The following is a 25,434-nucleotide window of genomic DNA, read 5'->3' on the forward strand; positions in this document are numbered from 1 at the left end:
AGAGTGAGAGGCGCAGAGAGTGAGAGGCGCAGAGAGAGAGAGGCGCAGAGAGAGAGAGAGGCGCAGAGAGTGAGAGGCGCAGAGAGAGAGAGGCGCAGAGAGTTAGAGGCGCAGAGAGTGAGAGGCGCAGAGAGTGAGAGGCGCAGAGAGTGAGAGGCGCAGAGAGTGAGAGGCGCAGAGAGTGAGAGGCGCAGAGAGTGAGAGGCGCAGAGAGTGAGAGGCGCAGAGTGAGAGGTGCAGAGTGAGAGGCACAGAGAGAGAGGCGCAGAGAGTGAGAGGCGCAGAGAGTGAGAGGCGCAGAGAGTGAGAGGCGCAGAGAGAGAGGCGCAGAGAGAGGCGCAGAGTGAGAGGCGCAGAGAGAGAGAGGCGCAGAGAGAGAGAGGCGCAGAGAGTGAGAGGCGCAGAGAGTGAAGGGCAGAGAGTGAGAGGCGCAGAGAGAGGCGCAGAGTGAGAGAGGCGCAGAGAGAGAGAGGCGCAGAGAGGCGCAGAGAGTGAGAGGCGCAGAGAGTGAGAGGCGCAGAGAGTGAGAGGCGCAGAGAGTGAGAGGCGCAGAGTGAGAGGCGCAGAGAGAGAGAGGCGCAGAGAGAGGCGCAGAGTGAGAGGCGCAGAGAGAGAGAGGCGCAGAGAGAGAGAGGCGCAGAGAGTGAGAGGCGCAGAGAGTGAGAGGCGCAGAGAGTGAGAGGCGCAGAGAGAGAGAGGCGCAGAGAGAGAGAGGCGCAGAGAGGCGCAGAGAGTGAGAGGCGCAGAGAGTGAGAGGCGCAGAGAGTGAGAGGCGCAGAGTGAGAGGCGCAGAGAGAGAGAGGCGCAGAGAGAGGCGCAGAGTGAGAGGCGCAGAGAGAGAGAGGCGCAGAGAGAGAGAGGCGCAGAGAGTGAGAGGCGCAGAGAGTGAGAGGCGCAGAGAGTGAGAGGCGCAGAGAGTGAGAGGCGCAGAGAGAGAGAGGCGCAGAGAGAGAGAGGCGCAGAGAGTGAGAGGCGCAGAGAGTGGCGCAGAGTGAGAGGCGCAGAGAGAGAGAGGCGCAGAGAGAGAGAGGCGCAGAGAGTGAGAGGCACAGAGAGAGGCGCAGAGTGAGAGGCGCAGAGAGAGAGAGGCGCAGAGAGAGAGAGGCGCAGAGAGTGAGAGGCGCAGAGAGTGAGAGGCGCAGAGAGTGAGAGGCGCAGAGAGTGAGAGGCGCAGAGAGTGAGAGGCGCAGAGAGAGAGAGGCGCAGAGAGGCGCAGAGAGTGAGAGGCGCAGAGAGTGAGAGGCGCAGAGAGTGAGAGGCGCAGAGAGTGAGAGGCGCAGAGAGTGAGAGGCGCAGAGAGTGAGAGGCGCAGAGAGTGAGAGGCGCAGAGAGTGAGAGGCGTAGAGAGTGAGAGGCGCAGAGAGTGAGAGGCGCAGAGAGTGAGAGGCGCAGAGAGTGAGAGGCGCAGAGAGTGAGAGGCGCAGAGAGTGAGAGGCGCAGAGAGAGAGAGGCGCAGAGAGAGAGAGGCGCAGAGAGAGAGAGGCGCAGAGAGTGAGAGGCGCAGAGAGTGAGAGGCGCAGTGAGAGGCGCAGAGAGTGAGAGGTGCAGAGAGAGAGGCGCAGAGAGAGGCGCAGAGAGTGAGAGGCGCAGAGAGTGAGAGGCGCAGAGAGTGAGAGGCGCAGAGAGTGAGAGGCGCAGAGAGTGAGAGGCGCAGAGAGTGAGAGGCGCAGAGAGTGAGAGGCGCAGAGAGTGAGAGGCGCAGAGAGTGAGAGGCGCAGAGAGTGAGAGGCGCAGAGAGTGAGAGGCGCAGAATGAGAGGCGCAGAGAGAGAGGCGCAGAGAGAGAGAGGCGCAGAGAGGCGCAGAGAGTGAGAGGCGCAGAGAGTGAGAGGCGCAGAGAGAGAGAGGCGCAGAGAGAGAGAGGCGCAGAGAGAGAGAGGCGCAGAGTGAGGCGCAGAGAGTGAGAGGCGCAGAGAGAGAGGCGCAGAGTGAGGCGCAGAGAGTGAGAGGCGCAGAGAGAGAGGCGCAGAGAGAGAGAGGCGCAGAGAGGCGCAGAGAGTGAGAGGCGCAGAGAGTGAGAGGCGCAGAGAGTGAGAGGCGCAGAGAGAGAGAGGCGCAGAGTGAGGCGCAGAGAGTGAGAGGCGCAGAGAGAGAGGCGCAGAGAGTGAGAGGCGCAGAGTGAGGCGCAGAGAGTGAGAGGCGCAGAGAGAGAGGCGCAGAGTGAGACGCCGAGAGTGAGAGGCGCAGAATGAGAGAGGCGCAGAGAGAGAGGCGCAGAGAGTGAGAGGCGCAGAGAGTGAGAGGCGCAGAGAGTGAGAGGCGCAGAGAGTGAGAGGCGCAGAGAGTGAGAGGCGCAGAGAGTGAGAGGCGCAGAGTGAGAGGCGCAGAGAGAGGCGCAGAGAGAGGCGCAGAGTGAGAGGCGCAGAGAGTGAGAGGCGCAGAGTGAGAGGCGCAGAGAGTGAGAGGCGCAGAGTGAGAGGCGCAGAGAGAGGCGCAGAGAGTGAGAGGCGCAGAGTGAGAGGCGCAGAGAGTGAGAGGCGCAGAGTGAGAGGCGCAGAGTGAGAGGCGCAGAGAGAGGCGCAGAGTGAGAGGCGCAGAGAGTGAGAGGCGCAGAGTGAGAGGCGCAGAGAGTGAGAGGTGCAGAGAGAGAGGCGCAGAGAGTGAGAGGCGCAGAGAGAGAGAGGCGCAGAGAGAGAGAGGCGCAGAGAGAGGGGCGCAGAGAGAGAGAGGCGCAGAGAGAGGGGCGCAGAGAGTGAGAGGCGCAGAGAGTGAGAGGCGCAGAGAGTGAGAGGCGCAGAGTGAGAGGTGCAGAGAGTGAGAGGCGCAGAGAGAGAGAGGCGCAGAGTGAGAGGCGCAGAGTGAGAGGCGCAGAGTGAGAGGCGCAGAGAGTGAGAGGCGCAGAGAGTGAGAGTCGCAGAGTGAGAGGCGCAGAGAGTGAGAGGCGCAGAGAGTGAGAGGCGCAGAGAGTGAGAGGCGCAGAGAGAGAGGCGCAGAGAGTGAGAGGCGCAGAGAGAGAGAGGCGCAGAGAGAGGGGCGCAGAGAGAGAGAGGCGCAGAGAGAGGGGCGCAGAGAGAGAGAGGCGCAGAGAGAGGGGCGCAGAGAGAGAGAGGCGCAGAGAGAGGGGCGCAGAGAGAGGGGCGCAGAGAGTGAGAGGCGCAGAGAGTGAGAGGCGCAGAGAGTGAGAGGCGCAGAGAGAGAGGCGCAGAGAGTGAGAGGCGCAGAGAGAGAGAGGCGCAGAGAGAGGGGCGCAGAGAGAGAGAGGCGCAGAGAGAGGGGCGCAGAGAGAGAGGGGCGCAGAGAGAGAGAGGCGCAGAGAGAGGGGCGCAGAGAGAGGGAGGCGCAGAGAGAGGGGCGCAGAGAGAGGGGCGCAAAGAGTGAGAGGCGCAGAGAGTGAGAGGCGCAGAGTGAGAGGCGCAGAGAGTGAGAGGCGCAGAGAGAGAGGCGCAGAAAGTGAGAGGCGCAGAGAGAGAGAGGCGCAGAGAGAGGGGCGCAGAGAGAGAGAGGCGCAGAGAGAGGGGCGCAGAGAGAGAGAGGCGCAGAGAGAGGGGCGCAGAGAGAGGGGCGCAGAGAGTGAGAGGCGCAGAGAGTGAGAGGCGCAGAGAGTGAGAGGCGCAGAGTGAGAGGCGCAGAGAGTGAGAGGCGCAGAGAGAGAGAGGCGCAGAGTGAGAGGCGCAGAGTGAGAGGCGCAGAGAGTGAGAGGCGCAGAGAGTGAGAGGCGCAGAGTGAGAGGCGCAGAGAGTGAGAGGCGCAGAGAGTGAGAGGCGCAGAGAGAGAGGCGCAGAGAGTGAGAGGCGCAGAGAGAGAGAGGCGCAGAGAGAGGGGCGCAGAGAGAGAGAGGCGCAGAGAGAGGGGCGCAGAGAGAGAGAGGCGCAGAGAGAGGGGCGCAGAGAGAGAGAGGCGCAGAGAGAGGGGCGCAGAGAGAGGGGCGCAGAGAGTGAGAGGCGCAGAGAGTGAGGGGCACAGAGAGAGAGAGGCGCAGAGAGAGAGAGGCGCAGAGAGAGAGAGGCGCAGAGTGAGAGGCGCAGAGAGAGAGAGGCGCAGAGAGTGAGGGGCACAGAGAGAGAGAGGCGCAGAGAGAGAGAGGCGCAGAGTGAGAGGCGCAGAGAGAGACAGCAAGAAGTTCCTCCCTCTCATGCAAATGAAGCCAGTGGGAGCGGGGGCGCACCGCCTGTACTGATAGTAAAGGATTTGGAGTGTTATATATTTCTATATCAATCAATCTCTCTCCCTCCCAATCCCTCAGGTGCCGAGAGCTGTAATGTGAGGTAAGAAATGACCGGGATAACGGAAGCGGTAGCGAGCTGGTCCTGTCCCACTTCCTGGTAAAGCGGGGGCATGAGGAAGGACGGTAAGGTGCGGAGATAGTTTTTGTATTCAGGCCAGGAGGAGGGATATGTGGTGTGGCTAGCACGCTCTGCCGCAGGCTCCCTCAGCTCCTGCACAGCAGAGTACAGCAAACAGGCACAACTAGGTCTGCAACCCAGCACACAGTGATTCCACTGCAGCAAGGGATTCTGGGAAATGACATGCAAATGAGCACACAGCGCCACGTTTTGCTTCAAAACCATATAACATGGTCCCCTATAAGCTTATGCGTCCTGCATTGCACAGCTTTGAGCACAGCCTGGGTTAAGATGCATGGCCAGTAAACCCACCCACAGACAGCCGTTTCAACCTTAATTGGTCTCATCAGTGTTGGTTATACTGGCTTTGCAAAAAATATATATATCAATCTCCAAAAGTGACAAAGTGTCTAATAAGTGATAGCATAAATGGAGTTATACTCCCACCCAGTGGTAGAAAGTGGGAATGCTCCTTAACAAAAAGCAATGTTAGAGATATCTGTGTAAAATAAGACACACCGAGTGAAATAAAATGCAATCGATGTACAAATCAAATCCTCCTACTGCCTCCCACTCGCCCTTCAAAAGAACCAGTCTTCCAGCCTCTCACAGATAGCAATGAGCGCTCCCTCATCCTGCTGCATTGGGAACTGAGGCTCCCCTGGCTGTTATCTCACAGGCCCTGCCACCTCTCCGTGCTGCTGCTCCTCAGCGGAAATGTGACATGCGTGGCGTGTGGCTCTCCTAGGCGAGGGAGGAGGAGGACACATCAGACCGGGACGGGAGCTCTGACCGGGACGTGTTTGTGGAGGTGAAAGAAGGACCCCAAAAAAAGGAAAGAGCGAGGGGAAGATGAAGAGAACGAAGATTCAGGAGGGAGTCCCCCTGTGCCCCTGCAGAGCAGAAGGGGAGCACAGGCCCAATACGTGACCAGAACATACAGCGTGTGTATGGACATTGGGGCAATGCATGAATAAGAAGAACTATTGAGAAATGACGTTAAACTGCTCCAATACTGTGACTTTGCACAGGAATTGCTCAAACCTATGGAGTCAGGGATTATTCTGTTGGTCAGTGTAACCAGGGACTAATCACTGTTGAGAAAAAACTCTACATCCGGCAGTGTGCTGGTTAATTGCACAGGCAATCAACCAGACTCCACATGGCTGATTAGGACTGTTAGAAAAGGCCTGCTGTGAGAAACAGGAAAGAGATTTCCTTAGCTCACATTCGGGCTGATATAAGGAGAAGGAGGGCAGACCCGAGATTTCCTTAACTCACATTTGGGCTGATATAAAGAGAAGGAGGACTGCAGAGATTTCCTTGGGTCACATTTGGGCTGATATAAGGAGAAGGAGGGCAGACCAGAGATTTCCTTAGCTCACATTTGGGCTGATATAAGGAGAAGGAGGGCAGACCAGAGATTTGCTTAGCTCACATTTGGGCTGATATAAGGAGAAGGAGGGCAGACCAGAGATTTCCTTAGCTCACATTTGGGCTGATATAAGGAGAAGGAGGGCAGACCAGAGATTTCCTTAGCTCACATTAGGGCTGATATAAGGAGAAGGAGGGCAGACCAGAGATTTCCTTAGCTCACATTTGGGCTGATATAAGGAGAAGGAGGGCAGACCAGAGATTTCCTTAGCTCACATTTGGGCTGATATAAGGAGGACTGCAGAGATTTCCTTAGTCCACACTGGACTGACCAGAGGGAAATATGTCTTGGTGCACATAGAAGTACTGTATGCTGACAGCAAGACAAGGGGACAAGACACCGAGAGGGCCATAGCACACAAGGGTGCTGACCCAGGAGAACAGAGAGGCGTTCCCCTACAGCTACAAAAGTGCTTGTGTGTGTGTAGATATAGATGTAAGATATATGACAATCAGTGATTAGCAACAAAATAAATATATATATATATATATATATATATATATATATATATATATATATATATATTCATTACCTTTCGGGGGCTGTAGCTTGTGCCCGGACCCCTCACACCACCCCGCAGGGTGAATATCTGGGGAGTCGGCATTAACCCAAAAATCATGGCAGTCGGAATAACCGTCAAAATGCAGAAGTATCCGAAAACCGCACACCTGCCGGGGAGGGAGAGAAGAAGAGGGTGTGAGAGAGAAGCAGAGAGAGAGAGGAAGGGGGGAGAGAGAAGCAGAGAGAGAGGGAGAGAGGGAGGGAGGGGGAAGAGAGAAGCCGAGAGGGGGAAGAGAGAAGCAGAGAGGGAGGGGGAAGTGGAGAGAAGCAGGGAGGGGAAGAGAGAAGCAGGGAGGGGAAGAGAGAAGCAGGGAGGGGAAGAGAGAAGCAGGAAGTGGGAGAGAAGCAGAGAGGGGAAGAGAGAAGCAGGAAGTGGGAGAGAAGCAGGGAAGAGAGGGAGAAGCAGAGAGGGGGAGAGAGAATAAGGGAGGGGGGAGAGAGAATCATCAAGGGGGGAGAGAGAATCATGGAGGGGGAGAGAGAATCAAGGAGGGGGGAGAGAGAATCAGGGAGGGGGGAGAGAGAATCAGGGAGGGGGGGGAGAGAATCAGGGAGGGGGAGAGAGAATCAGGGAGGGGGAGAGAGAATCAGGGAGGGGGGAGAGAGAATCAGGGAGGGGGGAGAGAGAATCAGGGAGGGGGAGAGAGAATCCAGGAGGAGGAGACAGAGAAGCATGGAGGAAGGGGGTGAGAGAGAGGGAGGCAGGGAGGGAGAGAAGCAGGGTGAGGGGGAGAGAGAAGCAGGGAGGGAGAGAGAGAAGCAGGAAGGGAGAGAGAGAAGCAGGCAGGGAGGGAGAGAAGCAGGGAGGGGCGGAGAGAGAAGCAGGGAGGTGTGGAGAGAGAAGCAGGGAGGGGTGGAGAGAGAGAGAGAAGTAGGGAGGGAGAGAGAGAGAGAGAGAGAGAAGTAGGGGGGAGAGAGAGAAGCAGGGAGGGTAGAGAGAGAGAAGGAGGGAGAGAGAGAAGCATGGAGGAAGGGGGTGAGAGAGAAGCAGAGAGCAAGGGGGATTTACAGAGAGGGAGGGGAGAGAAAAATGTCTTGGTCACAGTGTCACCCTGGGTGGGAGGGGGTCACTGTGTCACCCTGCGGTGGGAGGGGGTCACGGTGTCACCCTGGGTGGGAGGGGGTCACGGTGTCATCCTGCGGTGGGAGGGGGTCACGGTGTCATCCTGCGGTGGGAGGGGGTCACGGTTTCACCCTGCGGTGGGAGGGGGTCACGGTGTCACCCTGCGGTGGGAGGGGGTCACGGTGTCACCCTGCAGTGGGAGGGGGTCACGTGTCACCCTGCGGTGGGAGGGGGTCACGGTGTCACCCTGGGTGGGAGGGGGTCACGGTGTCACCCTGCGGTGGGAGGGGGTCACGGTGTCATCCTGCGGTGGGAGGGGGTCACGGTGTCACCCTGCAGTGGGAGGGGGTCACGGTGTCACCCTGGGTGGGAGGGGGTCACGGTGTCACCCTGCGGTGGGAGGGGGTCACGGTGTCATCCTGTGGTGGGAGGGGGTCACGGTGTCACCCTGGGTGGGAGGGGGTCACAGTTTCACCCTGGGTGGGAGGGGGTCACTGTGTCACCCTGCGGTGGGAGGGGGTCACGGTGTCACCCTGGGTGGGAGGGGGTCACGGTGTCACCCTGCGGTGGGAGGGGGTCACGGTGTCATCCTGCGGTGGGAGGGGGTCACAGTTTCACCCTGCGGTGGGAGGGGGTCACGGTGTCACCCTGCGGTGGGAGGGGGTCACGGTGTCACCCTGCGGTGGGAGGGGGTCACGGTGTCACCCTGCGGTGGGAGGGGGTCACGGTGTCACCCTGGGTGGGAGGGGGTCACGGTGTCACCCTGCGGTGGGAGGGGGTCACGGTGTCACCCTGTGGTGGGAGGGGGTCACGGTGTCACCCTGGGTGGGAGGGGGTCACAGTTTCACCCTGGGTGGGAGGGGGTCACGGTGTCACCCTGGGTGGGAGGGGCTCACGGTGTCACCCTGGGTGGGAGGGGGTCACAGTGTCACCCTGCGGTGGGATAGGTCACGGTGTCACCCTGCGGTGGGATAGGTCACGGTGTCACCCTGCGGTGGGAGGGGGTCACGGTGTCACCCTGCGGTGGGAGGGGGTCACGGTGTCACCCTGCGGTGGGAGGGGGTCACGGTGTCACCCTGCGGTGGGATAGGTCACGGTGTCACCCTGCGGTGGGAGGGGGTCACGGTGTCACCCTGCGGTGGGATAGGTCACGGTGTCACCCTGCTGTGGGAGGGGGTCACGGTGTCACCCTGCGGTGGGAGGGGGTCACAGTGTCACCCTGCGGTGGGAGGGGGTCACGGTGTCACCCTGCGGTGGGAGGGGGTCACGGTGTCACCCTGCGGTGGGAGGGGGTCACGGTGTCAACCTGCAGTGGGAAGGGGTCACGGTGTCATCCTGCAGTGGGAGGGGGTCACGGTGTCATCCTGCAGTGGGAGGGGGTCACGGTGTCACCCTGCAGTGGGAGGGGGTCACGGTGTCACCCTGCGGTGGGAGGGGGTCACGGTGTCACCCTGCGGTGGGAGGGGGTCACGGTGTCACCTTGCGGTGGGAGGGGGTCACGGTGTCACCCTGCGGTGGGAGGGGGTCACGGTGTCACCCTGCGGTGGGAGGGGGTCACGGTGTCACCCTGCGGTGGGAGGGGGTCACGGTGTCACCCTGCGGTGGGAGGGGGTCACGGTGTCACCCTGCGGTGGGAGGGGGTCACGGTGTCACCCTGCGGTGGGAGGGGGTCACGGTGTCACCCTGCGGTGGGAGGGGGTCACGGTGTCACCCTGCGGTGGGAGGGGGTCACGGTGTCACCCTGCGGTGGGAGGGGGTCACGGTGTCACCCTGCGGTGGGAGGGGGTCACGGTGTCACCCTGCGGTGGGAGGGGGTCACGGTGTCACCCTGCGGTGGGAGGGGGTCACGGTGTCACCCTGCGGTGGGAGGGGGTCACGGTGTCACCCTGCGGTGGGAGGGGGTCACGGTGTCACCCTGCGGTGGGAGGGGGTCACGGTGTCACCCTGCGGTGGGAGGGGGTCACGGTGTCACCCTGCGGTGGGAGGGGGTCACGGTGTCACCCTGCGGTGGGAGGGGGTCACGGTGTCACCCTGGGTGGGAGGGGGTCACGGGGGTCACGGTGTCACCCTGCGGTGGGAGGGGGTCACGGTGTCACCCTGCGGTGGGAGGGGGTCACGGTGTCACCCTGCGGTGGGAGGGGGTCACGGTGTCACCCTGCGGTGGGAGGGGGTCACGGTGTCACCCTGCGGTGGGAGGGGGTCACGGTGTCACCCTGCGGTGGGAGGGGGTCACGGTGTCACCCTGCGGTGGGAGGGGGTCACGGTGTCACCCTGCGGTGGGAGGGGGTCACGGTGTCACCCTGCGGTGGGAGGGGGTCACGGTGTCACCCTGCGGTGGGAGGGGGTCACGGTGTCACCCTGCGGTGGGAGGGGGTCACGGTGTCACCCTGCGGTGGGAGGGGGTCACGGTGTCACCCTGCGGTGGGAGGGGGTCACGGTGTCACCCTGCGGTGGGAGGGGGTCACGGTGTCACCCTGCGGTGGGATAGGTCACAGTGTCACCCTGCGGTGGGAGGGGGTCACGGTGTCACCCTGCGATGGGAGGGGGTCACGGTGTCACCCTGCGGTGGGAGGGGGTCACGGTGTCACCCTGCGGTGGGAGGGTCCTGCTCACCTCAGTCACAGTCAGGATAAAGTACATGGATGGATGCTGAGGGTCCGTTCCCTCTAACTTCATCCCCACCTTAAATCCGTTCATATGAGGGGTCACCAACTGCCACTGCAGGAGAGAGAAGGGGTCAGGTACAGCGCGGGCAGCGGCGGCGCCAGCCTCCCCCTCACACTCACTACTACACCATGCTATGTATACACAGCACAGGTACAGCGCGGGCAGCAGCAGTGCCAGCCTCCCCCTCACACACACTACTACACCATGACATGTATACACAGCACAGGTACAGCGCGGGCAGCGGCAGTGCCAGCCTCCCCCTCACACACTACTACACCATGCCATGTATACACAGCACAGGTACAGCGCGGGCAGCAGCAGTGCCAGCCTCCCCTCACACACACACTACTACACCATGACATGTATACACAGCACAGGTACAGCGCGGGCAGCGGCAGTGCCAGCCTCCCCCTCACACACACTACTACACCATGACATGTATACACAGCACAGGTACAGCGCGGGCAGTGGCAGTGCCAGCCTCCCCTCACACACACTACTACACCATGACATGTATATACAGCACAGGTACAGCGCGGGCAGCGGCAGTGCCAGCCTCCCTCTCACTCACACTACTACACCATGACATGTATATACAGCACAGGTACAGCGCGGGCAGTGGCAGTGCCAGCCTCCCCTCACACACACTACTACACCATGATATGTATACACAGCACAGGTACAGTGCGGGCACAGGTACAGTGCGGGCACTGGCAGTGCCAGCCTCCCCCTCACACACACTACTACACCATGCCATGTATACACAGCACAGGTACAGCGCAGGCAGCGCCAGCCTCCCTCTCACTCACACTACTACACCATGCCATGTATACACAGCACAGGTACAGCGCGGGCAGCGGTGGTACCAGCCTCCCCCTCTCACACACACTACTACACCATGCCATGTATACACAGCACAGGTACAGCGCGGGCAGCGGCAGTGCCAGCCTCCCCCTCACACACACTACTACACCATGCCATGTATACACAGCACAGGTACAGCGCGGGCAGCGGCAGTGCCAGCCTCCCTCTCACACACACTACTACACCATGCCATGTATACACAGCACAGGTACAGCGCAGGCAGCGGCAGTGCCGGCCTCCCCCTCACACACACTACTACACCATGCCATGTATACACAGCACAGGTACAGCGCGGGCAGCGGCAGTGCCAGCCTCCTCCTCACACACTACTACACCATGCCACGTATACACAGCACAGGTACAGCGCGGGCAGCGGCAGTGCCAGCCTCCCCCTCACACACTACTACACCATGACATGTATACACAGCACAGGTACAGCGCGGGCAGCGGCAGTGCCAGCCTCCCCCTCACACACACTACTACACCATGCCATGTATACACAGCACAGGTACAGCGCGGGCAGCGGCAGTGCCAGCCTCCCCCTCACACACACTACTACACCATGCCATGTATACACAGCACAGGTACAGCGCGGGCAGCGGCAGTGCCAGCCTCCCCCTCACACACTACTACACCATGCCATGTATACACAGCACAGGTACAGTGCGGGCAGCGGCAGTGCCAGCCTCCCTCTCACACACTACTACACCATGCCATGTATACACAGCACAGGTACAGCGTGGGCAGCGGCAGTGCCAGCCTCCCTCTCACACACTACTACACCATGCCATGTATACACAGCACAGGTACAGCGCGGGCAGCGGCAGTGCCAGCCTCCCCCCCCTCACACAGTGGGGACCAGGTGGGAACCAGGTCTCAAGCTAATCTGAATGCGGATAAGAAAGTTTCCCTGGAAGCTAAAGTGCAGAAATGTTTGCAAAAGAAAGAGTCAGAAAATGTGGAAAAAGAGATGAATGAAAATGTTGGGCAGAAAGAATCTGAAATGGAGAATACTGAAAGTCCGGCTCAGAACCAGACGGGTAAGAGAACTGCGGCTAAAAACAGCTCAAGGTTTAGTGAAGCCAAGAGTAAAAGGCAGGCAGAGCATGAGAAAAGGAGACTTGGGGTCACAGAAATTGTTATCCCACAAATTGGCAAGGACATACACACTAATGCACAGGCAACTACAGCTACACCTGAGACAGAGACCCCGCAAGCAGCTGCACCTGACGCAGTGACCCCGCAAACAACTGTACCTGACGCAGTGACCCCGCAAACAACTGTACCTGACGCAGTGACCCTGCATACAGCTGCACCGGAGATAGAGAAACTGCATACAACTCTACCTGATACAGAGAGACTACAAGCAGCTGATGGTTGCAGACAGGTGCAGGAATTAGCAGCCACACCCAAGTCAGACACACAGCAAACAGCCCAGGTTGAGAACCTGAATGATGCTGGCAATACACCTGAGACAGAGCAGCAAACAGCCCAGGCACATGAAGAAGTGTCTGAAATAGAAATGGCTGAAGCAGTGGAGAACGCTGAAGCAGTAGAGGCTTTTGAGGCGCAAGAAATGGAGATTCCTAAAGTGGGAGAGAAATCCATACAGACTGCAGCAGCATCAAAGCCCTTAGCAGAAACAGGAGCGGCAAAAGCAAAGTCCTTAGCTGAAGCAGGAACGGCAGCAAAACCAACAGGAGCGGCTGAGCCAGCTCCCCCACAGCAGTCAGCATGGAGTACAAGACGCCCAGGTACATCTTATTTGTCATTTGATGATGCCAGAAAGCGCAGGAACGTAGTCAGACTGCATTATTGGGGGGATATGGTTCCTATACCGGACAGATTTGTTGTAGGAAAAGACTTGATCAAAGTTTCTCTTGGCTTCCAACCCAGTGAGGTTTATGCTTTGTTACATGCCCCTAATAGCAGAAACTACGAAGTCAGCTTTAAGACACCAGAAGGGCTAGAAAAATTCTGGTTTCGTTATAGAGAAGTGAAGGATAATCCAGAATGGGAATTCTTTAAAGTTATCCAGGTTTCTCGCCCTGTGACCGTGGAAGTGAATATTATCTTTGATATTGAGACTGTAGCGGTAGAATGATATATGTTTTTGGCTACAAAGACAGTGCGATATTCAGTCTGGTCCAGTGAAAAGTATGGATGCGGAAGGTTTCTGGAATGGGGGTTACAAGTTTAAAGTTAAACTTAGATACACACACAATGTGGCATGTCACCTCCCAAACGCCATATATATAGGAAGGGATCGCGGGCGATGTTTTTATTGGGGACAGCCTAAAAAATGTTTTAAATGTGATTCCCCCAGGCACTTAAGCTCAGCATGTGACAAAATCAGGTGCACTTTATGTGGTTCTATTGGTCATCAAAGCTCTGAGTGTGACAAGGACATTGTCTGCAACCTGTGCTATAAATGTGGTCATTCCTTTAAAGATTGCCCAGAAGCCGAACACAACCATTACAGGCAGAATGAAATGTCTAGAGTACAGAATACAGCATCTCCTAGTGATAAAGAGAATAAAGCAGGGTCATCAGAAAGTCTTCAACTTGCACCTGTAGAAGAGGTTTTAAAGTCTCTGGGTCTGACATATACACTTCCAGCCCAAAGGGGGTCAGACGGAGAACACAGGAGCGATCTGAGCAAAGATGGCGTCGAGTCCCGCAAAGATGGTGGCGAACCCCACAAAGATGGTGGCGAACCCCACAAAGATGGCGGCGAACCCTGCAAAGATGGCGGCGAACCCTGCAAAGATGGCGGCAAACCTCGCAAAGATGGCGATAATGAATGGGGAACAATAACAAGTAAAAACAAGGCTGCCCAAACCAGCTCAGCTGGAAAGAAAACTATAGAAACTGTCCAAGAAGAGATCTCACAGCACAATACATATGAGGTATTGGAGGAAAAGAGTTGGGGTGAAAAGATGGATGACGCAGACCCCGATATGTCGGACAGTCAGACCTCGCAGCGGTCTGGATCTATTCAGGACATTGAGATGGCCGGACCATCGAATAAGAGAAATCTGCCGTCAGAGAGTCCCCCCGGGAAAAAGAAAATGGTCAAAAAGAAAAAAAAAGGGTGGTGGTGATTCACTAAATATGCAAAGTGCCCCTCTCCGCTGAAGGCGGCAACTAATTAATGTGAATAGTGTTAAGGGGAAAAAGATACAGACTCAAGTCTTTTCTAGTCTAAAGGACATTAAGAATTAGATTTTCTTTTTGCAGGAAACTTGCCTGATTACTTTGTGTTATTTATCTATCAGATGTAAAGTGTATATAGCAGGGGGAATCTGAGAGGTTGGAGAGATGCGTTTAGATATCTTTGAAAAGGGAATCTCTGTAAGTTAAATGTATTGTTTATGTCATTTTCTGGATGCTATTCTGTAAGTATTGTGTGTATTTGTAAATATTTGTATTTTGTATTTAAAATAAAAAAGATTCCCCACACACACACTACTACACCATGACGTGTATACACAGGTATAGCGCGGGCAGCGGCAGTGCCAGCCTCCTCCTCACACACACACTACTACACCATGACGTGTATACACAGCACAGGTACAGCGCGGGCAGTGGCAGTGCCAGCCTCCTCCTCACACACACACTACTACACCATGACGTGTATACACAGCACAGGTACAGCGCGGGCAGCGGCAGTGCCAGCCTCCTCCTCACACACTACTACACCATGACATGTATACCCAGCACAGGTTCAGCACGGACAGCGGCAGTGCCAGCCTCCCCCCTCACACACTACTACACCATGACATGTATACACAGCACAGGTACAGTGCGGGCAGTGGCAGTGCCAGCCTCCCTCTCACACACACTACTACACCATGCCATGTATACACAGCACAGGTACAGTGCGGGCAGCGGCAGTGCCAGCCTCCCTCACACACACTACTACACCATGACATGTATACACAGCACAGGTACAGCGCGGGCAGCGGCAGTGCCAGCCTCCCTCTCACACACACTACTACACCATGACATGTATACACAGCACAGGTACAGTGCGGGCAGCGGCAGTGCCAGCCTCACACACACTACTACACCATGACATGTATACACAGCACAGGTACAGCGCGGGCAGCGGCAGTGCCAGCCTCCCCCTCAAACACAATACTACCCCATGACATGTATACACAGCACAGGTACAGCGCGGGCAGTGGCAGTGCCAGCCTCCTCCTCATACACTACTACATCATGACATGTATACCCAGCACAGGTACAGTGCGGGCAGCAGCAGTGCCAGCCTCCCCCTCACACACACTTCTACACCATGACATGTATACACAGCACGGGTACAGCGCGGGCAGCGGCAGTACCAGCCTCCTCCTCACACACTACTACACCATGCCATGTATACACAGCACAGGTACAGTGCGGGCAGTGGAAGTGCCAGCCTCACCCTCACACACTACTACACTATGCCATGTATACACAGCACAGGTACAGTGCGGGCAGTGGAAGTGCCAGCCTCACCCTCACACACTACTACACCATGACATGTATACACAGCACAGGTACAGCGCGGGCAGCGGCAGTGCCAGCCTCCCCCCCCCCCACACACACTACTACACCATGACATGTATACACAGCACAGGTACAGTGCGGGCAGCGGCAGTGCCAGCCTCACCCTCACCCTCACACACTACTACACCATGACATGTATACACAGCACAGGTACAGCGTGGGCAGCGGCAGTGCCAGCCTCACCCTCACACACTACTACACCATGCCATGTATACACAGCACAGGTACAGCGCGGGCAGCGGCAGTGCCAGCCTCCCCCCTCACACACTACTACACCATGACATGTATACACAGCACAGGTACAGTGCGGGCAGCGGCAGTGCCAGCCTCCCCCCTCACACACTCCTACACCATGCCATGTATACACAGCACAGGTACAGTGCGGGCAGTGGAAGTGCCAGCCTCACCCTCACACACTACTACACCATGACATGTATACACAGCACAGGTACAGCGCGGGCAGCGGCAGTGCCAGCCTCCCCCCCCCCCACACACACTACTACACCATGACATGTATACACAGCACAGGTACAGTGCGGGCAGCGGCAGTGCCAGCCTCACCCTCACCCTCACACACTACTACACCATGACATGTATACACAGCACAGGTACAGCGTGGGCAGCGGCAGTGCCAGCCTCACCCTCACACACTACTACACCATGCCATGTATACACAGCACAGGTACAGTGCCAGCCTCCTCCTCACACACCTCCTGAAACAGACTGAGGGGGGCGGTGATATATTTCTGCTCCTCCAGATATGAAGCCCAAGACCAGGAATCAGTCAACTCATCCCCTGAAACTAGAAGAGAGAGAGAGAAGTATGTGAGAGAGAAGTGTGTGAGAGAAGGGAGAGAGAGAAGTGTGTGAGACAGAAGTACGTGTGAGAGAAGTGTGTGTGTGTGAGAGAAGTACGTGTGCGAGAGAGGTGTGTGTGTGCGCGAGAGAGGTGTGTGTGTGCGCGTGCGCGTGCGCGAGAGGTGCGTGTGTGTGCGCGCGAGAGGTGCGTGTGTGTGTGTGTGCGAGAGGTGTGTGTGCGTGCGCGCGAGAGGTGTGTGTGCGCGCGTGCGAGAGGTGTGTGTGCGCGCGTGCGAGAGGTGTGTGTGCGCGCGCGCGAGAGGTGTGTTTGTGTGTGCGCGAGAGAGGTGTGTGTGCGCGAGAGAGAGGTGTGTGTGCGCGAAAGAGAGAGGTGTGTGTGCGCGAGAGAGAGAGGTGTGTGTGCGCGAGAGAGAGAGGTGTGTGTGCGAGAGAGAGGTGTGTGTGCGAGAGAGAGGTGTGTGTGCGAGAGAGAGGGGTGTGTGCGAGAGAGAGGTGTGTGCGAGAGAAAGAGGTGTGTGCGAGAGAAAGAGGTGTGTGCGAAAGAGAGCAAGGTGTGTGCGCGAAAGAGAGCAAGGTTTGTGTGTGTGTGAGGTGTGTGAGAGAGAAGTTTGGGTGTGAGAGAGAAGTGTGGGTGTGAGAGAGAAGTGTGGGTGTGAATGTGTGAGAGAGAAGTGTGGGTGTGTGTGAGAAAGAAGTGTGTGCGTGAGAGAGAAGTGTGTGTTTGTGTTTGAGAGGTGTGTGCATGTGTGTGTGTGTGAGAGAGAGAGAAGTGTGTGTGAGTGAGAAGTGTGAGAGAGAGAAGTGTGTGTGTGAGAGAGTGGAGGAGGAAGCCCCGGGAGATGAGACTGTGCCAGGGATGTGAGCTAGGAGAGGTGTATGAGAGACACAGGCAGACACAGACAGAACTGGTAGCCCCGGGAGATGAGACTGTGCCAGCTATGTGAGCTTGGAGAGGTGTGTGAGAGACACAGGCAGACACAGATAGAACTGGAAGCCCCGGGAGATGAGACAGTGCCAGCGATGTGAGCTAGGAGAGGTGTGTGAAAGACACAGGCAGAACTGGAAGCCCCGGGAGATGAGACTGTGCCAGCGATGTGAGCTAGGAGAGGTGTGTGAGAGACACAGACAGAACTGGAAGCCCCGGGAGATGAGACTGTGCCAGTGATGTGAGCTGGGAGAGGTGTGTGAGACACAGGCAGACACAGATAGAACTGGAAGCCTCGGGAGATGAGACTGTGCCAGCGATGTGAGCTAGGAGAGGTGTGTGAGAGACACAGACAGAACTGGAAGCCCCGGGAGATGAGACTGTGCCAGTGATGTGAGCTAGGAGAGGTGAGTGAGAGAGGTGTGTTTGTGTGCGCGAGAGAGGTGTGTGTGTGTGTGCGCGAGAGAGGTGTGTGTGTGTGTGTGCGCGAGAGAGGTGTGTGTGCGCGAGAGAGGTGTGTGTGTGTGTGCGCGAGGGAGGTATGTGTGTGTGTGCACGAGAGAGGTGTGTGTGCGTGAGAGAGGTGTATGTGTGTGTGCGCGAGAGAGGTGTGTGCGCGCGAGAGAGGTGTATGTGTGTGTGCGCGAGAGAGGTGTGTGCGCGCGAGAGAGGTGTGTGTGTGTGCACGCGAGAGAGGTGTGTGCGCGCGCGAGGTGTGTGTGTGTGCGCGCGAGAGGTGTGTGTGTGTGTGCGCGCGAGAGGTGTGTGTGTGTGCGCGCGAGAGGTGTGTTTGTGTGCGCGAGAGAGGTGTGTTTGTGTGTGCGCGAGAGAGGTGTGTGTGCGCGAGAGAGGTGTGTGTGCGCGAGCGAGGTGTGTGTGCGCGAGAGAGGTGTGTGTGTGTGCGCGAGGGAGGTGTGTGTGCGCGAGGTGTTTGTGTGTGCGCGAGAGAGGTGTTTGTGTGCGCTCGAGAGAGGTGTGTGTGTGCGCGAGAGAGGTGTGTGTGTGTGTGTGTGTGCGCGAGAGAGGTGTGTGTGTGTGTGCGCGAGAGAGGTGTGTGTTTGCGCGAGAGAGGTGTGTGTGCGTGCGCGAGAGAGGTGTGTGTGTGCGAGAGAGGTGTGTGTGTGCGCGAGGGAGGTGTGTGTGTGCGCGAGGGAGGTGTGTGTGTGTGCGCGCGAGAGAGGTGTGTGCGCGAGAGAGGTGTGTGTGTGTGCGCGAGAGAGGTGTGTGTGTGCGCGCGAGAGAGGTGTGTGTGTGCGCGAGAGAGGTGTGTGTGTGCGCGAGAGAGGTGTGTGTGTGCGCGAGAGAGGTGTGTGTGTGCGCGAGAGACGTGTGTGTGTGCGCGAGAGACGTGTGTGTGTGCGCGAGAGACGTGTGTGTGTGCGCGAGAGACGTGTGTGTGTGCGCGAGAGACGTGTGTGTGTGCGCGAGAGACGTGTGTGTGTGCGCGAGAGACGTGTGTGTGTGCGCGAGAGACGTGTGTGTGTGCGCGAGAGACGTGTGTGTGTGCGCGAGAGACGTGTGTGTGTGCGCGCGCGAGACGTGTGTGTGTGCGCGCGCGAGACGTGTGTGTGTGCGCGCGCGAGAGTGGTGTGTGTGTGTGTGTGTGTGTGCGAGAGGTGTGTGTGTGTGCGAGAGAGGTGTGTGCGTGCGCGAGAGAGCTGTGTGTGTGTGCGCGAGAGAGGTGTGTGCGCGTGCGAGAGAGGTGTGTGTGCGCGAGAGAGGTGTGTGTGCGCGAGAGAGGTGTGTGTGTGCACGAGAGAGGTGTGTGTGTGCGCGAGAGAGGTGTGTGTGTGCGCGAGAGAGGTGTGTGTGCGCGCGAGAGAGGGGTGTGTGTGTGTGCGCGCGAGAGAGGGGTGTGTGTGTGTGCGCGCGAGAGAGGGGTGTGTGTGTGCGCGCGAGAGAGGGGTGTGTGTGTGCGCGCGAGAGAGGGGTGTGTGTGCGCGAGAGAGGTGTGTGTGTGCGCGAGAGAGGTGTGTGTGGGTGAGGTGTGTGCGAGAGAGGTGTGTGTGTGTGTGCGCGAGAAAGGTGTGTGTGCACGTGAGGTGTCTGTGCGCGAGAAAGGTGTGTGTGCGCGAGAGAGGTGTGTGTGCGCGAGAGGTGTGTGTGCGTGAGAGGTGTGTGTGTGCGAGAGAGAGAGGTGTGTGCGAGAGAGAGAGGTGTGTGCGAGAGAGAGAGGTGTGTGCGAGAGAGAGAGGTGTGTGCGAGAGAGAGAGGTGTGTGCGAGAGAGAGAGGTGTGTGCGAGAGAGAGAGGTGTGTGCGAGAGAGAGAGGTGTGTGCGAGAGAGAGAGGTGTGTGCGAGAGAGAGAGGTGTGTGCGAGAGAGAGAGGTGTGTGCGAGAGAGAGAGGTGTGTGCGAGAGAGAGAGGTGTGTGCGAGAGAGAGAGGTGTGCGCGAAAGAGAGCAAGGTGTGTGTGAGGTGTGTGAGAGAGAAGTTTGGGTGTGAATGTGTGAGAGAGAAGTGTGGGTGTGTGTGAGAGAGAAGTGTGTGCGTGAGAGAGAAGTGTATGTTTGTGTTTGAGAGGTGTGTGCATGTGTGTGTGTGAGAGAAAGAGAGAAGTGTGTGTGATTGAGAAGTGTGAGAGAGAGAAGTGTGTGTATGTGTGTGAGAGAAAGTGAAGTGTGTGTGTGAGAGAGAGTGGCGGAGGAAGCCCCGGGAGATGAGACTGTGCCAGTGATGTGAGCTAGGAGAGGTGTGTGAGAGACAAAGACAGAACTGGAAGCCCCGGGAAATGAGACTGTGCCAGCGATGTGAGCTAGGAGAGGTGTGTGAGAGACACAGGCAGACACAGACAGAACTGGTAGCCCCGGGAGATGAGACTGTGCCAGCGATGTGAGCTAGGAGAGGTGTGTGAGAGACACAGGCAGACACAGACAGAACTGGAAGCCCCGGGAGATGAGACTGTGCCAGTGATGTGAGCTAGGAGAGATGTGTGAGAGACACAGGCAGACACAGACAGAACTGGAAGCCCCGGGAGATGAGACTGTGCCAGCGATGTGAGCTAGGAGAGGTGTGTGAGAGACACAGGCAGACACAGACAGAACTGGAAGCCCCGGGAGATGAGACTGTGCCAGCGATGTGAGCTAGGAGAGGTGTGTGAGAGACACAGGCAGACACAGACAGAACTGGAAGCCCCGGGAGATGAGACTGTGCCAGTGATGTGAACTAGGAGAGATGTGTGAGAGACACAGGCAGACACAGACAGAACTGGAAGCCCCGGGAGATGAGACTGTGCCAGTGATGTGAACTAGGAGAGATGTGTGAGAGACACAGGCAGACACAGACAGAGTGAATAAAACAGATAATGCGCTCATTAGTGGTGTATAGAGGTTAAGTGATATTGTGAACAAAGTAATATACAACCTTTATAGGGAGGTTTTATGCTGCAGTTTCTAGGGGATGGCTCAGCTGTCCAACTAATACAGAAAAAAGAAGAAAAAAACAGCGCAAAAAAACCTCATGGTGTAGTATTTAAAGAATATTTATAGAATAAAAAAGGTGATTATTGCACGTACATCAAGAAAAAGCATATATCAACAGGACATGTTTTGAACATGTTACCACTCTTGAAAACTGCTCCGTGTGGGCTCACTGTCTCTCTGGATGGTCCTCTTATCTTCAATAACCGTCCCAGCGAGGGGTGCGCACCTCGTTAGGGATTCACCCCACAGTGTGAGTCTGCTCAAAAGCGTTAGTCTCTGATCTCCAGCGGGTCACTCGGCGGGAAGTTCAAACCTCTGTGAGGGATCTCCCATCAGCTGTGATCGTGGCAAACGCTGTGCTCACACAGGCCATTCCGGGTTGAGCCGCAGTCGTCCTGACATCATCAGACGGCGCCCTTGTATCACTCCCGCCTGCTCGCGGATGGTGAAAGCGATGAATGTCCAATAACATGTGAAGGGGATATGCAAATCGTGGTCAGGAGGGACAGCAGCAGTTTCCTTCAGCTGAGTCTCCTCATCTGGGAGACCACAATTGTGCCAATCCGGATATACAGTCAAAGGACACTCACAGTCAAAGGACAGCCCTCGCTGGGACGGTTATTGAAGATAAGAGGACCATCCAGAGAGACAGTGAGCCCACACGGAGCAGTTTTCAAGAGTGGTAACATGTCCAAAACATGTCCTGTTGATATATGCTTTTTCTTGATGTACGTGCAATAATCACCTTTTTTATTCTATAAATATTCTTTAAATACTACACCATGAGGTTTTTTTGCGCTGTTTTTTTCTTCTTTTTTCTAGACACAGACAGAACTGGAGCCCTGTGAGATGAGACTGTGCCAGCGATGTGAGCTAGGAGAGGTGTGTGAGAGACAGGCAGACGCAGATAGAACTGGAAGCCCCTGGAGATAAGACTGTGCCAGCGATGTGAGGTAGGAGAGGTGTGTGAGAGACACAGGCAGACACAGACTGAACTGGAAGTCCCGGGAGATGAGACTGTGCCAGTGATGTGAGCTAGGAGAGGTGTGTGAGAGACACAGGCAGACACAGACAGAACTGGAAGTCCCGGGAGATGAGACTGTGCCAGTGATGTGAGCTAGGAGAGGTGTGTGAGAGACACAGGCAGACACAGACTGAACTGGAAGCCCCGGGAGATGAGACAGTGCCAGCGATGTGAGCTAGGAGAGGTGTGTGAGAGACACAGGCAAACACAGACAGAACTGGAAGCCTCGGGAGATGAGACTGTGCCAGCGATGTGTGCTAGGAGAGGTGTGTGAGAGACACAGGCAGACACAGACAGAACTGGAAGCCTCGGGAGATGAGACTGTGCCAGCGATGTGAGCTAGGAGAGGTGTGTGAGAGACAGGCAGACACAGATAGAACTGGAAGCCCCGGGAGGTGAGACTGTGCCAGCGATGTGAGCTAGGAGAGGTGTGTGAGAGACACAGGCAGACACAGACAGTACTGGAAGCCCCGGGAGATGAGACTGTGCCAGTGATGTGAACTAGGAGAGGTGTGTGGGAGACACAGGCAGACACATACAGTACTGGAAGCCCCGGGAGATGAGACAGTGACAGCGATGTGAGCTAGGAGACGTGTGTGAGACACAGACAGACAGACAGAACTGGAAGCCCCGGGAGATGAGACAGTGCCAGCGATGTGAGCTGGGAGAGGTGTGTGAGAGAGACAGGCAGACACAGACAGAACTGGAAGCCTCGGGAGATGAGACTGTGCCAGCGATGTGAGCTAGGAGAGGTGTGTGAGAGACAGGCAGACACAGACAGAACTGGAAGCCCCAGGAGATGAGACTGTGCCAGTGCCAGTGATGTGAGCTAGGAGAGGTGTGTGAGAGACACAGGCAGACACAGACTGAACTGGAAGCCCCGGGAGATGAGACAGTGCCAGCGATGTGAGCTAGGAGAGGTGTGTGAGAGACACAGGTAGACACAGACAGAACTGGAAGCCTCGGGAGATGAGACTGTGCCAGCGATGTGAGCTAGGAGAGGTGTGTGAGAGACAGGCAGACACAGAGAGAACTGGAAGCCCCGGGAGGTGAGACTGTGCCAGCGATGTGAACTAGGAGAGGTGTGTGAGAGACACAGGCAGACACAGACTGAACTGGAAGCCCCGGTGTAGAGGGAGAGAGGGGGTGGCCCGGTATTAAAGGGGTTGCACCCCATTTGGCCACCCCTGACCGCACCAGGGAGACAAGGGGTTAACTGGGCTGAGGTCCAGAAATGTGATGTAACCCTTGTTATGACATGTAAATGTATTTTCCCCTGTTCCATTGTAATGTCTGGTTACTCAGTGTTTGCATCACACACACACTAGAATCCATCCGGGAGCACAAGGGTAATAATTCTTTAATGATTATAGCTCTTTGTGTAGTTTTCCCGCCTTTTCAGGCACCATTTTGCAGGTCCCCATTGGCCGCCATTAGGGCTCAATGCATTTCAATAGGAATTTGTGCTGTTTTCGTCCTGTTTCCTGTAGTGACCAGCAGGTGGCGTCCGAGAGGGAGAGCGGCGGTTTCCCATTGAAAGTCAATGGGCTCATTGACTTCAATGGAGATGCCTCGAGGTAACCTAGTTGGCTGCCGTCCAGACCGCAAACCACAAAGCGGATACAATGTCCTTCAAAAGAGCTAAAATCACTGGGTCAAGTTCAACGTCAATTAGCGGGGGAATAAACTGTTCTAGGGCACCTAGGGATAAAATTCTTTTTGCCCCTAGTTCCTAAGGGTCCCCCCACTCGACCACCACCGGGTCCCCGAATCCTGGACCCCCGATAAGGGTCGAACCAGATAGAGCGGGTCGCGCCATAGGCTTTGCCGGCGGTGGCAGAAACGGCTCAGAAAAATGACTAAGTGAGAAATGCTGAATTTTAGGAATCCATATCTCCGGTTCCGGAGGGTTCAGCGGATCAGGGTTTGGGGTATCTGTAGCCACTGCTCCGGCATCGCTGTAGAACCATCCTTGACCCGCTTGGACCAACCCGACGGAGTATGGACCCCCTTGAAGTTCGGGACTTTTCCCATAGACTTCAATGGCAGAAAACCCCCATTGACTTCAATGGCGGCGATTTGCCATTGAAAGTCTATGGCGGAGCTGCCCGTTGTTTTCAATGGGGATTTAGTGAAAAGCTGAGATTTCTTTGTCAATGGAGATTTTTGTATTAAAATGATTTAATGTGCATTGTGTAACTCCGGTTTCTTAGGTCGTAGCAAGTCGCTTTTTTGACCATATGGTGTCCCAGTTCTGACAATGCGAACTGGGAAGTTTGGACCTGCTAAACCTAACGGAACCGGATATTTTAATACGTTTATGTTTTATGCTTAATAGTGTATCCTAAGGTAGGGATAAGTTCAAAAGGAAATTCTTTTGGGCCATAAGGTAGCAGATGGCCCTGGGGACGCCGCTATGTCTAGGATTTAAGTGCTGTTCAAAGAGTTTTATCACCCTCACTGTTTATCCGAAGCCCAAACCAGGGCAGGTCTTAAGTGTTCCAGTTAACACCTTTCAACAAAGGTTTTCCTGCCAGAACTCCAAAGAGTAGACTTTCTGGCATTCCTGACGTAAATGTGGGGCTTCAGAAATGAGACCCCCAGAGTTCTACTGCCCATGTGCCAACTAGCAGGGGGGCATGGGTCAGAATGCTTTCCCACGTTAGTGAGTGGCTGGAGGTAATTGTAAACCAATCCCCTGTGCTTAAGGTTAAGAATAGAAGGAGAATGGTTTATAAACTGCTGTCCACCCATATATCTTTTGTCTTCGTTTGCTGATATGGTTACCTGATATCACCTGAATGATTTCCTCACTGCTGAAAGAAATGCTACATCATACTTCTCATTCCCCAACCCTTAAGTAAGTGTACTTCTTGTTTGTTACTGTATTATCTGTTGTGTTCACCTTTATTCTAAGGAATAAATACAATTTATTATATCTTAAGCCTCGTTCAGTTCAAACCCAATTATTTTTGTGTAATATTAATAAGCCTGTGGAAGCTATCGTCACACCCGGGAGATGAGACAGTGACAGCGATGTGACCTAGGAGACGTGTGTGAGACACAGACAGAAAGACAGAACTGGAAGCCCCGGGAGATGAGACAGTGCCAGCGATGTGAGCTGGGAGAGGTGTGTGAGAGAGACAGGCAGACACAGACAGAACTGGAAGCCCCGGGAGATGAGCCTGTGCCAGCGATGTGAGCTAGGAGAGGTGTGTGAGAGACAGGCAGACACAGACAGAACTGGAAGCCCCGGGAGATGAGACTGTGCCAGCGATGTGAGCTAGGAGAGGTGTGTGAGAGACAGGCAGAGACAGACAGAACGGGAAGCCCGGGAGATGAGTCTGTGCCAGCGATGTGAGCTAGGAGAGGTGTGTGAGTGATACAGGCAGACACAGACAGAACTGGAAACCCCGGGAGGTGAGACTGTGCCAGTGATGTGAGCTAGGAGAGGTGTGTGAGAGATACAGGCAGACACAGACAGAACTGGAAGCCCCGGGAGATGAGACAGTGCCAGCGATGTGAGCTAGGTGAGGTGTGTGAGAGACACAGGCAGACACAGACAGAACTGGAAGCCCCGGGAGATGAGACAGTGACAGCGATGTGAGCTAGGAGAGGTGTGTGAGAGAGAGACAGGCAGAACTGGAAGCCCCGGGAGATGAGACTGTGCCAGCGATGTGAGCTAGGAGAGGTGTGTGAGAGATACAGGCAGACACAGACAGAACTGGAAGCCCCGGGAGATGGGACTGGGCCAGCGATGTGAGCTGGGAGAGGTGTGTGAGAGAGACAGGCAGACACAGACAGAACTGGAAGCCCTGTG

At 56.3% G+C, this 25,434-nt stretch overlaps 1 protein-coding gene across 5 annotated transcripts in view; it reads right to left on the minus strand.

Annotated features, from left to right (window-relative positions):
- Positions 1-25,434, minus strand: part of L3MBTL1 (L3MBTL histone methyl-lysine binding protein 1) — a 110,319-nt gene that overhangs the window by 34,879 nt on the left and 50,006 nt on the right. For all 5 annotated transcript variants that reach the window (XR_012798978.1, XR_012798977.1, XR_012798979.1 and 2 more), the window contains exons 6-8: positions 16,137-16,228; positions 9,955-10,059; positions 6,250-6,385 (exon numbers count right to left, since the gene is read on the minus strand). Coding sequence is in view for 2 of the 5 variants with exons in the window: in XM_075585075.1 (XP_075441190.1) it covers positions 6,250-6,385; positions 9,955-10,059; positions 16,137-16,228 (333 nt within the window). In the remaining 3 variants the exon portion in view is untranslated. The remainder of the gene's footprint in view (positions 1-6,249; positions 6,386-9,954; positions 10,060-16,136; positions 16,229-25,434) is intronic.

The sequence above is a fragment of the Ascaphus truei genome, unplaced genomic scaffold (genome assembly GCF_040206685.1).
Source record: "Ascaphus truei isolate aAscTru1 unplaced genomic scaffold, aAscTru1.hap1 HAP1_SCAFFOLD_898, whole genome shotgun sequence".
NCBI lineage: Eukaryota > Metazoa > Chordata > Amphibia > Anura > Ascaphidae > Ascaphus > Ascaphus truei.